The sequence below is a fragment of the Eupeodes corollae genome, chromosome 3, assembly GCF_945859685.1.
Source record: "Eupeodes corollae chromosome 3, idEupCoro1.1, whole genome shotgun sequence".
In the NCBI taxonomy this organism is placed as follows: domain Eukaryota; kingdom Metazoa; phylum Arthropoda; class Insecta; order Diptera; family Syrphidae; genus Eupeodes; species Eupeodes corollae.
In genome coordinates, this window is record NC_079149.1 from 136370018 (window position 1) to 136383547 (window position 13530).

A 13530-nucleotide genomic window follows, 5' to 3' on the forward strand; every position below is an offset into this window, starting at 1 on the left:
CTGCAGCGGACGAATTCTCGAGATGGATTCAACGGTGGCGTCTACAGTTCCAGTAAGTTTGAACTACTTAGTGAACACCTTATAGGGCTTCTTCGACATATTCGGAGCCCAGGCCTGTAAGGAGCGGTTTATCCGGCTCCCCTTCCTTGGAGTTATACTAAGGATCTCCAAGTTGGAGGTTGTGGCCACGTAAAAAATACCTTTAGTTGCGAAGCACCAACAAGCCTCGGATAAGGACGGATTCACTGTTGACAACCCACGCAAACGAAATAATGACAACGAACTTCGGATATGTACGTGGAATGTTAGGTCCCTTAACAGACCACGTGCAGCCGAACAATTAGCGGAAGCCCCAAACTGCTGCAAGGCAGATATTACCGCCATCCAAGAAGTGCGATGGGATGGACCGGGCAAACGCAAACTAAAAGACTGCGATATATACTACGGCGACTGCTACCGAAAACAAAGACAGCGTCTATTTGGGTGTGGATTTGTTGTTGGAACTAGGCAACTCAGGCAAAAAGTCTTGAGTTTCAACAGTGTGAGCGAGCGCATCACGACAATCCGCATCAAGGCTAAATTCGCCAACATAAGCCTAATATGCGCGCATGCCCCAACAGAGGAGAAATATGAAGACACCAAAGACATATTCTTCGAGCTCTTAGACAAGACATATGAGCAGTGCCCTGGCTATGACATTAAAATTGTCTTAGGAGATTTTAATGCCAAGCTAGGAAGAGAAGACATCTTTGGTGGCATAATCGGGAGATACAGCCTGCACGACACCACTTCCGACAACGGATTCAGGCTGGTCCACAAGGGGACATGGAAATCTCCTGATCAATCAACCGTCAACCAGATTGACCACATTGCGATCGACGCACGACACTTCTCCAGTATCCAGGATATCCGAACATTCCGAGAGGCCAACATTGACTCGGACCACTACCTAGTTGTAGCCAAGGTACGGCTACGGATATCCCGATCCAAGCCAAAACAAGGAAGTCCTGTGAGAAGATTCGACATTAGACGGCTACAATCGCAAGAGACTGCCATGTCCTTTTCCGATCGAGTCTTTAATAACCTCTTAAGGAGTGCTATGCTTCTTGCATTAAGCATTGAAAACCAGTGGCAACATTGCCTTGCAGCCATCAGAGATGCCGCCTCTGAAGTGCTAGGTTTTACACGGCCACCACAGCGAAACCCGTGGTTTGACGACAAATACCGGCAAGCGCACGCAACGAACCGAATTCCGCTGTAAGGGAGATAGAACCACTCAACCTCGGCGACGCAGATCAACAATTCCGCCTACCCGACCTTGACGAAGTGAAGATAGCTATATCTAAACTTAAGTCAAACAAAGCTGCTGGGGCTGACGGCATCGCTGCCGAACTATTCAAAGCAGCAGGCAATCACCAGGTATGGAGCATGCTCCAACTCATCTGCAAAATATGGTCGGAAGAAAGCATGCCCGATGAGTGGAATCCCAGCATAGTGTGCCCGATACATAAGAAAGGAGACCCTCTGAATTGCGCCAACTACAGAGGCATCAGTCTTCTTTACATTGCATATAAGATCCTCTCAGCGGTATTATGTGAACGTCTGAAGGCGTTCTTCAACAACCTGATTGGTCCTTATCAGTGTGGTTTAATACCAGGAAAGTCCACTATCGACCAAATATTCACACTACGGCAGATCTTGGAAAAAAACCCAGGAACTTCAAGTCGATACGCACCATCTCTTTATCGATTTTAAAGCCACGTATGACAGCATCTATAGGGAAGAGCTCTACAGAGAAATGTCTAGTTTTCGCATCCCTGTCAAACTTATCCGTTTGTGCAGAATGACGATGGAGAATGCACGCTGCTCTATCAAGGTCGGAAAAGATCTCACCGATGCATTTGATGTCAAAAAAGGTTTTAAACAAGGCGATGCACTGTCATGCGACTTCTTCAACATCGTTCTGGAAAGAATTGTGCAAAACTCAACCGTCAATACTAGAGGCACAATCTTCCAAAGGTTCATCCAATTACTCGGATACGCAGATGATATTGACATAATTGGAAGATCAAAGCGTGATGTCAGTGGAGCGTTTTTGAGCAATGCGACGGAAGCGAAGAAGATGCGGTTTAGTGGTCAGCGGGCTGTAGAGCGACACTGAACTAGTTAGCATAATTAATGGTTTAGATGGCTGGGTCATGTAGGGCGAATGGACATCAACTCTCCAGCCCGGAAGGTCTTCGAAAGACCGCAACTCAAATGGCGCCCACAGGTGGGAGAGGAGCCAACTTGGCGTGCGAAACTGGAGACAGCTAGCTAAGGACCGAGCTGGCTGGAGACGCATGTTGGTTGAGGCCCAGGTCTGCCCCGTACTGTAGCCCCACCTTAAGTAAGTAAGTAAGAATATGTAATTTTCCTAGACTCCTTAAGTTGGTAAGTTTTTTTGTTAATGTCTCAAGTACTGTGAAGAACAAAATACAAGTTACCATAAAATCCTTAATAAAACTCTTTCAAATTTTTGATACAAAAATTTACTTATAAAACTAGATTAATTTCTTTACAAAAATCACCACTTGGCAGGACCAAGTTCTGACCATTCTCGGACATAGTCTCGATGAATCTCAACAGCGGAGTACCATTCTAAGCCTCCATAATCAATGGTTGGAAGATAACCTCCGTAGTCCCTCGGTAAATAATCAGGTTCTATATATTTTTGCAAGGATTTCATATCGTTTCCATGAAAGATTATCTGTTTAAAGGTAAGAATTAAAATGATTAACAGGGTGAAAAATAAGTAAACAAAATCAAGACTTACCCTGTTCCGAAGTTTTTCCTGAATCAGTGGTTTAGCGAGTGACCAAACTACATTAAATATATAAGGCTGCTTCATAATATGAACTTCCTTCAAACGAATCGGAAATGCATCCTGAATAAACGTCAGCACACGTATCAAACAAGGTGGAGTCAATGATTTGACTTGTTTAAATGAAAGTCCTTCGAAATCCAGAATGCACACAACACCTCGAATTTGTGTTTCTGGTTCCAGTAAAGCCATAAGATGAGTTGCATAGAGTAATTGAAAGGATTCATCAGCCGAGATAAAAGATGGATCCCAAACAGCTCCACTATGTAAAATAATTACACGTCGTCCATGTTGATCTAGATTCTTGAGGACGTTTATAACATTGCCTTGGATGAATTTGTCTTTGAGATTTTCAATAAGAATTCCCCGAACTTGGTTGGCGTAATTCTTTCGGAAAGCGGCAACTGATTTCATCTGAAAAATTAATTATAATCATTTGAATAAGAAACCATAATTAAGATATTCGAAAAAATGTGATTTGAATTTATAAGTGCTACGAAAAAGTCTTCAAATTATTATGCTTAAGGGGCCAGTTTATAGCTATCGTTAGTTGTCATCATTGAAACTAACCATTGGAATTTTTTTGACAGGTTGTTTGTAGGGATCATTGACATTTTTCCTTTTCTTACAAAACAGAAGATATTCAGGAAAAAGTTCATGTTACTGTTCTATTTGTTCCATCTCCAATTAATTTCCCGAAAAATAATATTGGAGGCAACGTTTTCCGGGACAAACTTTGACAGATTGCATAACGAACACAACCACAAGAATTAAAAACTTAATTTTTTTCTGATTTTTGAAATTTGTGTAAAGATTTGATTTCTAAAGATAAAATTTTGTTTTTATCGATCTGCGTGTCAAGCTTTGGTGACGTATATAACTTCAATTGACTTAAAGCCTTGTGACTATTTTTATCAATGAGCAATTTAAGGCGGCTGACGCAATTGACTCGAATATAAAGCAAGTTACTAGCCACTTGTCAAAGAATTGCTATTCAATCAAAGCTATTTTTTTGGAACGTGGACTAAAAAATTGGATAAGAAAAATAGACAGGCTCAGACGACCTAAAGGACAATGATTAGGCAATTTTTAAGGGTCCAGTTATAGCTATTATTGAAATCAATCCGGAAAATTGTTCGAATAGATATTAAACTGTGTTTCTTTTTTATTAAAAATATAATTATGCAAAAAATGATTTCTATTTTCCACAGCTGATTTTTGTGGGTCCTAAAGTGAAACGAATCGTTCCACTGATTTGTGTTTCAATTTTATACAATTCCAATAACAGATTTCTATCAGAAAAGATTTTACGGTGGATTTTAATTAGCTATCAACAAGCTTCGAAATAATTCCAATAATTGGTTTCAATGATGAAAACCAATAATAGCTATAACTGGACCCTTAGCATCTTATTGGTTAGTTGTCAAAAATGTATTTCCAAATAAGACAAGTCTTTTAAAAGTTCACTGGAAAATTCGTCAAGTCAAGTTTACTTGTGTCAAAATATCAGTTAATCATGTTTTTTTTTGCAATCAACGGAATCCTGAATTTCTTTGTCGAATTCGAAAATTAAAAATGAGTTTTTGTAGATTGTGTGAGGAGTTATTTCTACTTTCTGCCTAATCAACTAATAGTAAATTAAAGTGAAGTAAAGCCCCAATCTGAAATTAATGACATCAGAATATCTAAATCAGGGGCAAATTATAGTTTTTATTGCTTTTCATAATCGAAAATTTGGTTTCGAGATCTATGTAAAAGCGATTAAATGAGTCAAATTTGTAATGTTTAGTGTCAAAATGAAGCCGATTAGTTGTAGGCTGTTTCTCTTTAAAAAAATACATTATTTAACCCAGAACTTTTCTTTTAGTTGATTTTTAATTTTGAAATGATGAAATTGTTTTAAATGAACAACTGATTGTTGATTTCACATTTTGGAATATAATCGTTTCCCTTCAATCGTTTCATTTTATTTATAATCCAACCTTTGACTTTTAATTATCAACTCTAACCTCAATTTTTTTATTCCAATCTGAAAATGCTTTATCCCAATGACTGCGTTCAATCTCGTGTTGGATAGGGTATCTTGGATAGATGGATTTTTAGACACCTTGTTGAACGAGTTGTCAAAAAATAAAAATAACTTTCAGCTGTTCACAAAAAGCAGAGAAACATTTATGGCGTTACGTTAGGCCTGCTTCGAGGTTGCTTTGAATGACATTTCTATTATTTCATCCCTCCAAAGAGCAAATATTTTGTTTGTTGATATTTTTTTACAGCTGATGAGCTGTCAGACAAAACAAATGTTCAGATAATTGAACTAGAGCTTCCGTTTGGAGTCACATTACGTTACATTACGTTCTTTTCCTTACGATTGTCAAACGAAACGTGAGGTCGAAGCTCCATTGTGATAGCATGCATTGAATTCCTATGGCTGAACTCGTTAACATCAGGCAAAAGCCAAAGCTAAAGCGTGTTTGTGTTTCAGCCATTAAGCTTTAAAATCAAAATTGTTGTAAGATAAAACATTGAATGGATAATTCAACTGATTCGTGGGACGATTATGAATTGATAGGTGCGTAAAAATTTAATAAATAAGAGATAACCTTAAATGCTCAGTGGTAGAAAGATTCGAGCCACTCTAGGCAAAACAATCGCAACAAAACACGTGAGTAGGGGAACACCCCAGAGTGGTGTCCTTTTGCCTCTTCTATGGCTTCTGGTCATGGATACAATTCTCGTTAAATTAGAGAGATGTGGAGTGAAGGCGATAGCATATGCGGATGATTTGGTGCTATTGGTATCATGAAAGTACACCTCTTTGATTAGTGAAATCACGGAGTCAGCTTTTTGTAGAAAGTTAGCAGCTGGGTGCTTTTTACCACCAAAACTTAAGTGCCGCCCTTCACGCTACCTTAACTCTACGGTCAAATTTTGTCTTCCAGTGCAAAATATTTGGGAGTTATACTCGACCCTTAACTAAACTGGAAACTAAATATTGAAGTACGGGTTAAGAAGGCCTATGCTGCCTTCTACGCCTGCAGCAAAACTTTCGGCAAAAAGTGGGGACTTCAGTCGAAGATGATTTTATGGACGTAAACAGCCGCAGTACGTCAAATCTTAACATATGGTTCGATTGTGTGGTGGCCTGCTCTTAGCAAAGCCTATAATATTGATAAGCTAAAGAAGGTTTAGAGAACAGCTTGCCCAACGGACGCCTTAAACTTTATTTTGGATCTTCTACCAATCGGCCTTTTTATTAAATACATAGTTTCCTGCAGCGCTATTAGGCTGAAGGAATTAAACAGCTGGTTGTCAAAACCTTATGGTCACAGCAACACAACGAAATTGATTCAGATATTATCTCGGTAGACACTGACTACTGCACTCCTACTTTAAGCCTTAATAAGGGTTTTAAGGTTATTTTCCTATCCAGAGAAGATTGGGAGGATGAGATCGTGTTGATAGGTTTCGACACAACCATCTTTAACTGACGGCTCAAAGATGGAGTTTGGATTTGGTTCTGGGATCTTTTCTGAGTCCCTAAATGTAGCTAAATCCTTTAGGCTTCCTGACTTTGCTACCGTTTTTCAGGCTGAACTGCTGGCAATAAGGGAGGCATGTAAAATGATACTTAAACAAAGCCCAAACCAAAACCGAAATGCGACTATCTTCACAGACAGTCAGGCAGCTGTCAAAGCCATTAACTCGGCCACATCCTCATCTAAATTGGTGTAGCAATGTCGCGATGAGCTTGCGAGCCTGAATATTAACCTCGGTGTCATCCTGGATCTGGGTTCCTGGCCATAGTGGTATCGTGGGAAATGAACGGGCTGACGAGCTAGCCAGGCAAGGATCGGCCCTTCATAGCTCACTTGCGGAAATGGTTAACATTCCTCTTGGTGCTATGAATTGTAAAATCTTTTATATCTACCAAACTGAATCAAACCGAAGGTGAAGCAATTTACCCAACTGGATTATATCTAGGAAGATATGGCCCACCTATAATAAAACCCGTACAAACGATCTTCTATGCAGGCCAAGGCAAGACATATCCAGGATTGTTGCGTCTTGTACCGGACATTGGCCTTACAACACCTTTTGCCAATAATCCATTTCCTCTGCAAATGTCCTGCAAACACTAGAATGAAATACTTTGGAAAAGCATTCTTTCACGAACTTGATAAGCTATCTGAGACAATGATAGAAAATCTAATCTTCTTTCTCAATGCGACAAAATGGCTCTAACATAATCGCTATAAAACTTCTCCATAAATCTTTCCCTTTCTATCACAGGTCAAACGAGTTTTTGGTATCAAAACGGCGCCCTACAGCGCTAATTGGATCTCAGGCTAGGTTGCCTTGAGATCGCCATTTCTACCTAAGAGATAACCTTAATCTATAAATCTATGTTAAATTTTCTTTAAGCTCAGAGGCAAATACATAGCTTCTTCAACGTCTATTATGTACAGAACATTCTCATATACAACTTCAACTAACATTTTGTATCTTTTTGTTACCAACAAATTCAGAAAGCTGAAATCAATTTTCAAGTTTATTGAAATTGAAATATGTGTTGAATCAGCTGTTCCCCAGAAATTCTTGCATACCTTTGGATTCATTTTTTGACAACTCAAATTTTTTGATCAGCTGTTATTTTACACGTATAACACTAACAAAGAGGTATCCGGATACCATATCTGTCTGAGGTTGAACGCAGCCAATCAGAGACTTTTGATCTAATGACAGACATTTTCAATGGCAGCTATAACTGATCTGTCAAATAACTTCCAATGATTCGTTTCAATGTTGAAAACCAATGATAGCTATAAACTGGCTTCTAAGGGTCTAGTTTGGCTGCCATTAAAATCAGCAACATTTTTGTTTCTTATTTTAAGTTAAGTTTATTCCGTAAATACGTTTAAAAAAATTTGAATGATGAAATTTTATTTGTACAGAACAGCTGACTGCTAAATGTCAAAAATAATGCCACCATTTAAAAAATTTACTTATTGACGTTCATTTACTGATGGCAATGTCTGAGCTTAAGTAAAACCTTTCAAAATCCTCCTGTTTCAACTTTAACTGATGGGTTTCACTTAAAGCTCTGTACATACATATGCATTTGGTCCCTAACTGCCTTGATCTAAATGGTCGGAATCGGAGTCAGTTTGAGATAACTTATAACGCGTTGAACAAACAAATTGTTTCATTTTCAATTTCGCTTACAAATTTTATTATTGAGTGGCAACCGAGGCAATTAATTTGTCTTAAACAAAATTATCGGATATTATGTAACTTATATAAAAATAGCACTTTTTTAAAACTTGCACAATCTCAGATTAAAATATCGAGATAATTATAAAATATACATATGTAAATACGGTCTTTGGAATATGCTTAATAACAAATCAAGGTGTTTGTATTGAGGGAAACAAAAACAAAATAATTTAATATTTTTTAGCAACATTTCATTGCAATCAATTTGCTCTTCGGTCTACACATGCTTCGTGTGTCAGAATATAGACTTACAAAATTAATCGACGTTTGTGCATTTTACTAATGATGCCTTGTGTCGCTCAATTGTAAGAAGGCATATGTACGAGTACATCGCAAAAGTCGGGAAATAGGCCCGGATTTCATTCCCAGACTTTCAGTGTTGAAATCGAATGAATATTTTTTTAATAATCTGCACACATTAAACGAATAAGGCCTTTTTCACACGAGACGGTTTTGTCCGTAAGGTTAAAATCCGTACGGTTTTTATCCGTGAGCCATTTAAAGTAAACTAATAAAATTAACTAAAGCTTTCACACTGGACATAGACGGGTTTTTTTCCGTACGGACGATATAAAAGAGCCGTCTCAACGAGTGAAATATACGGCGACCGTGCCGTCACCGTCTTATCAGTGGTGTACGTGACTATGAGAACGCATTCACAAAAGCGATTTTTATTCGTCTGCTGCTCGTTTTTGTGGTCACTTTTACTAAAGCATTTTAATATTTAAATATCTAAAATATAACCAAACGTAGACGATCAACGGGAAAAATACGTTATGTGTGAAAACAAAGTCCGTACGGAAAAAAATCGCACGGATTTAAACCGTACGAACGAAACTGTCTCGTGTGAAAGAGGCCTAACGATATTAGAGGAGATATAACGGTGCATATTGGTCTCAAAGTGTTGAATACAAAAACGGAAAGGAAAAACAGAGTTTTGGTAAAACATTCCACATTCTTGATGTGCGGCTAAAAAACAATTTCCAACTTAACAGTATGCACATAATTTATCCCAAGAACTTGATGTTGGCAGTTCATGAGAAAAATAACATGAACTAAAAATTTTAGCATTAAATGTTGTCATGTCAAATTGAAAATATTGACATTTCTCGACGTTTCAAGGTCCCTAGAGTCGAAATAAAAGATTTTTAGAAAGATGTCTGTGCGTGCGTGTGTACGTACGTTCGCGACGTTTTTTTCGTCGTCCATAGCTCAAGAACCAGAAGAGATATCGATTTCAAATAAATTTTGTTATACAAATAATAAGGCAGAAAGATGCAGAAAGGGCTCTCAAGAAAATTGCGTGGATGGTTTTTTTACCATAGCAGTTTGAAAAAAAGGTGATAATTTTGGTTAACCCTAAATATCTTACGAACCAAAAACGCTAGAGACTTGAATTAAATTTTATATAATATATTGTAACGTGATATCATTATTAAAAAAAATCCATTTAACGTTTTTTTTATAAATCAAAAAAAAATGAAACAAAATCTGTCACCTCCAAAATTTTACGACTAAATATGATTTCATCTCCAAAACAATTTTGCGCAACGAAAAATAATGTTTTTGACATCTGATAAAATTTTGAGAAAAATCGAATTGACAATTTTTTTACAAAAAATAAAAACCTAAGAAAAAATTTATAAAAGTTGGTAAAAATTGATTTTCGACTCAAATATCTTTTCAAAAATTTGAAATTTAGGCTTCAAACTTATTTAATCTTATAAGAAATATTGTTTTCAACATTCTGAAAAATGTTGAGAAAAATCGAATTGACAGTTTTTTTACAAAAAAAAAAAACCTAAAAAAATGTATTAATAAAAGTTGGTAAAAATTTATTTTCGACTCAAATATCTTTTCAAAACTTTGAGATATTGGTTTTGATTTACTTTTATCTTTCAAAAAATATTGTTGTCAACATTCAGTTAAAGTTTGAAAAAAATCGAATTGACAGTTTTTTTACAAAAAATAAAAACCAAAAAAAAAATTTATAAAAGTTGGTAAAAATTGATTTCCGACTCAAATATCTTTTCAAAAATTATAGATATTGGTTTTAAACTACTTTTATATTGTTTTCAGCATTCAGTAAAATTTTGAAAAAAAATCGAATTGACAGTTTTTTTACAAAAAAAATTAAAAACCTAAAAAAATTTAACAAAAGTTGGTAAAAAATGAATTTTTATTCAAATATCTTTTGAAAATTTTGAGACATTGGCTTTAATTTATTTTTATCTTTCAAAAAATATTGTTTTCAGCATTCAGTAAAATTTTGAAAAAATCGAATTCACAGTTTTTTTTACAAAAAAATTAAAAAACGAAAAAAATTAACAAAAGTTGGTAAAAATTGATTTCCGACTCAAATATCTTTTCAAAAATTTGAAATATTGGCTTCAAACTAATTTTATCTTATAAGAAATATTGTTTTCAACATTCAATAAAATTTTGAAAAAAAATCGAATAAAATAATAATATGTAAAAAAAAAAAACAATACTAAAACTTGGTAAAAATTTACTTTCGACTCAAATAGCTTATCAAAAACTAAAAATATTGGCTTCAAACTTATTTTATTTCACAGAAAATATTGTATTCGATATTCAGTAATTTTTATATAAAAATCCAAAGTCCGTTTTTTCATAAAAAATAAAATCTACAAAAAATAGTGCGCAAATTTGGGAAAAATTGATACGAGTACATATAGACAAACTTTTAAGCAAGACAAATCGACAGACGGGATGGGAAGTTATCAGTGTGGGTAGCATCCCAGCCTCTTTTTCTTTAATTTCTTTTTTTTGTTGGGTTCATTGGAACCATTAAGATATTTACTATTCGACCTTATCACAGAGACTCCGTGCTTCGATCGCAGGAAATTTATACTATGAACAACAAACTACTGTCATAAACTAAAATACTTGCCCAACAAAATTTACTTCGTAAAAGTAATCATCTTGTGTTTTTCGAATTCAGTTTCAATATTTAAACTATGACAGAAGTAATGATATTTGCCATTCATTGTACGAACTTTCTCCGACGAAGCCTGTGATAAGTCCGAATATTTTTAAATAATTTCACTCAACTTAACAGTTTTGTTTTCAAATTATACATATCTACCTTTTTTAACGCACTCTGTGGGTAAAAGTGGCATGCTCTCAGGAACACCAACAGGAAATCATCGTCATCTTTGAAGTTAAGCTCGGGGCTGGCGTGCAGCAGCGCTCGAAGTTCTTTTATAGCTGCTTCTTTAATTTCAGGCGTTTCACGCAACTCAGTCTCGGCTAATCTCTTAGCATCTTCACTCGTATATCCTACTCGAATATTGAATTCCACAGTGCTATTTTCCATGTCAAGGCTCTATTAGACACTCGCACGACAGCACACGGCAACGTTTAAAAGTACACCCAATCAGGCACTGATTTTTGTTTGTAAAATAATAATTTTTATAATTTATCTAATCGCAAAACTTAAACGAAACTTAAAAAACAACAACAACAACAAAAGTTATCACAATTCGATTAAAATATGTAAGTTTGCGTGCATAATGGATTTTGCTGAATTGGCTTATAAACAATTTCTATTGTTTTCTTAGTCTTGGTTGAAATCAACTCAACTCAAAAACTCCCGTCTTATCATTCAAAAAACACCAGTAAATCAACGACTTTTCAGAATGGAAATCTCCTATCGACTGTTACAGTAAGACACAAAAACAAAAACACAAATAAAACAATCGTTATGGAAAATAAACTAAAACTAGAAATGTAATTTGTTAATTGTAATAAACTAGTTAATATTCTATTCAACATTTCAACATACATAAAATTAGATTAAACCAAAAATACACCTACATCCGAGCACCACACATTTCCACAGATTCATACAAATACGTAGTAAAATAATAAATATTACACACAATTTTAATGATTTATCAATTAGTTGCAATTTAACAATATAATTATCGGGGAAAAAAAATAAGCGTGTTAATTAAATATGAACCTTTATTGATAGTGAAGAGATTATCGGAATAAAGTTTGCACTTTAATTTGTGTGCTTATTTTTATTTTATTGAGATGGCTTGTGTTTGGAATTGCACAATTCGCATGAGCTTATGGCATCGAAATCAAGAAAACAAAACTCAAGACTGGTTCGCATGAAGAACTTGTTCTTGAGGTTTAAATTTTTAACAGAAAGCTCAACGTTTAAAAAGACATCATGCATGCAGACTGCACAAGCACATATAGTAATGGAATAACAAAAACAAAAAATGCAGAACAAAAGAATAAAATATAAAAGACTCATAATGACCAAAGATATAAAAATGGAATTTACCGGGAAACGATCCAAAGGCAAACTTGACTGAAGTCTTTTCACCTTTAAGCGCTGTCGAAACGAATTTACTACAGTAATTGTTAATTTCATTATCATTTGTGAGCTTGTTTTAAAAGTCTGTTTCAAGGCTAACCACCGTTTGCAGATGGCTAGAGTAATTAGGCACATAAATCATTAGTTGGCTACTGTGGCGTATACTTAACAATTTTCTGACATTTAAGTTAAAATTTTGATTAAACTTTTGGCTTGTTCTTGGCAGCTTTCCCTTCAATGTACAACCGGTCTTAATAAGTGATGAGATATTTAAAAGAATCAAGCGTTTTTTTAAACTTCATCGGAACAGCTATGAACAGATCGCTATAAATTGCTTGTCCACTTATACACATAAGAGGAAAGAGGAAACCACAATGGTGGGCCTCAGAGCTTGACTCACTCAGGAGGAATGCAAGAAACTTTTCAACCGGGCCAAAGGTGCAAGACTTGCCTCTCATTGGGACTCCTACAAAGAATCCCTAAGAATCTACAAGAAGGTACTAAGGAAATCCAAGCGATCTTCTTGGCGATCCTTCTGTGGCATGATAGAAGAAACTTCTGAAGCCTCTAGGTTACGGAAAATTCTTTCAACTAATCCAGCTATGCCAAGCTGCTTGAAAAATACAGACGGCGCCTTTACAAATTCAAGTAATGAACCGCTGAACTTACTATTGGACACTCACTTTCCTGGTAGTTCTCTTACTGATGCCAGGCTGCTTGAAAAATACAGACGGCTCCTGACAAATTCAAGTAATGAATCGCTGAACTTACTATTGGACACTCACTTTCCTGGTAGTTCTCTTACCGAAACTTGGAACAGTTTTATACGTTCAAGTTCAAATACAAAATATCCACAAGGTCTGATCACAAAGGATAAGCTACAATGGGCTCTCAACAGCTTCAAACCATTTGAATAATTACAAAAGACTTCTGATATAATTGCACCAATCCTTGAGGCATTTTTTACCAGCTGTCTTTACCTGGTCCATGTTCCCTCGGCATGGAGAGAAGTTAAAGTTGTTTTTATACCTAAAGC

The 13530-nt window shown here is 35.8% G+C and overlaps 1 protein-coding gene across 1 annotated transcript; it reads right to left on the minus strand.

Annotated features, from left to right (window-relative positions):
• Positions 1–2515: 2515 nt before the first annotated feature.
• LOC129952287 (clavesin-1-like) lies at positions 2516–11847 on the minus strand. Its single transcript, XM_056064802.1, has 3 exons — positions 11250–11847; positions 2816–3277; positions 2516–2749 (listed from the first exon to the last, which is right to left on the minus strand). The coding sequence occupies exons 1-3, from the start codon at positions 11478–11480 to the stop codon at positions 2567–2569; spliced, it is 876 nt and encodes a 291-aa protein (XP_055920777.1). The 5' UTR covers positions 11481–11847; the 3' UTR covers positions 2516–2566.
• Positions 11848–13530: the final 1683 nt, after the last annotated feature.

Bases quoted from the DNA above. Each gene is read 5' to 3' on its own strand.
- LOC129952287 (XM_056064802.1), bottom strand. From the start codon at position 11,480: ATGGAAAATAGCACTGTGGAATTCAATATTCGAGTAGGATATACGAGT. The intron at 3,278-11,249 runs GTAGATATGTAT...TTAATTTTTCAG, and splicing joins CACAGAGTGCGTTAAAAAAG to ATGAAATCAGTTGCCGCTTT. The intron at 2,750-2,815 runs GTAAGTCTTGAT...ACCTTTAAACAG, and splicing joins AGGAAAAACTTCGGAACAGG to ATAATCTTTCATGGAAACGA.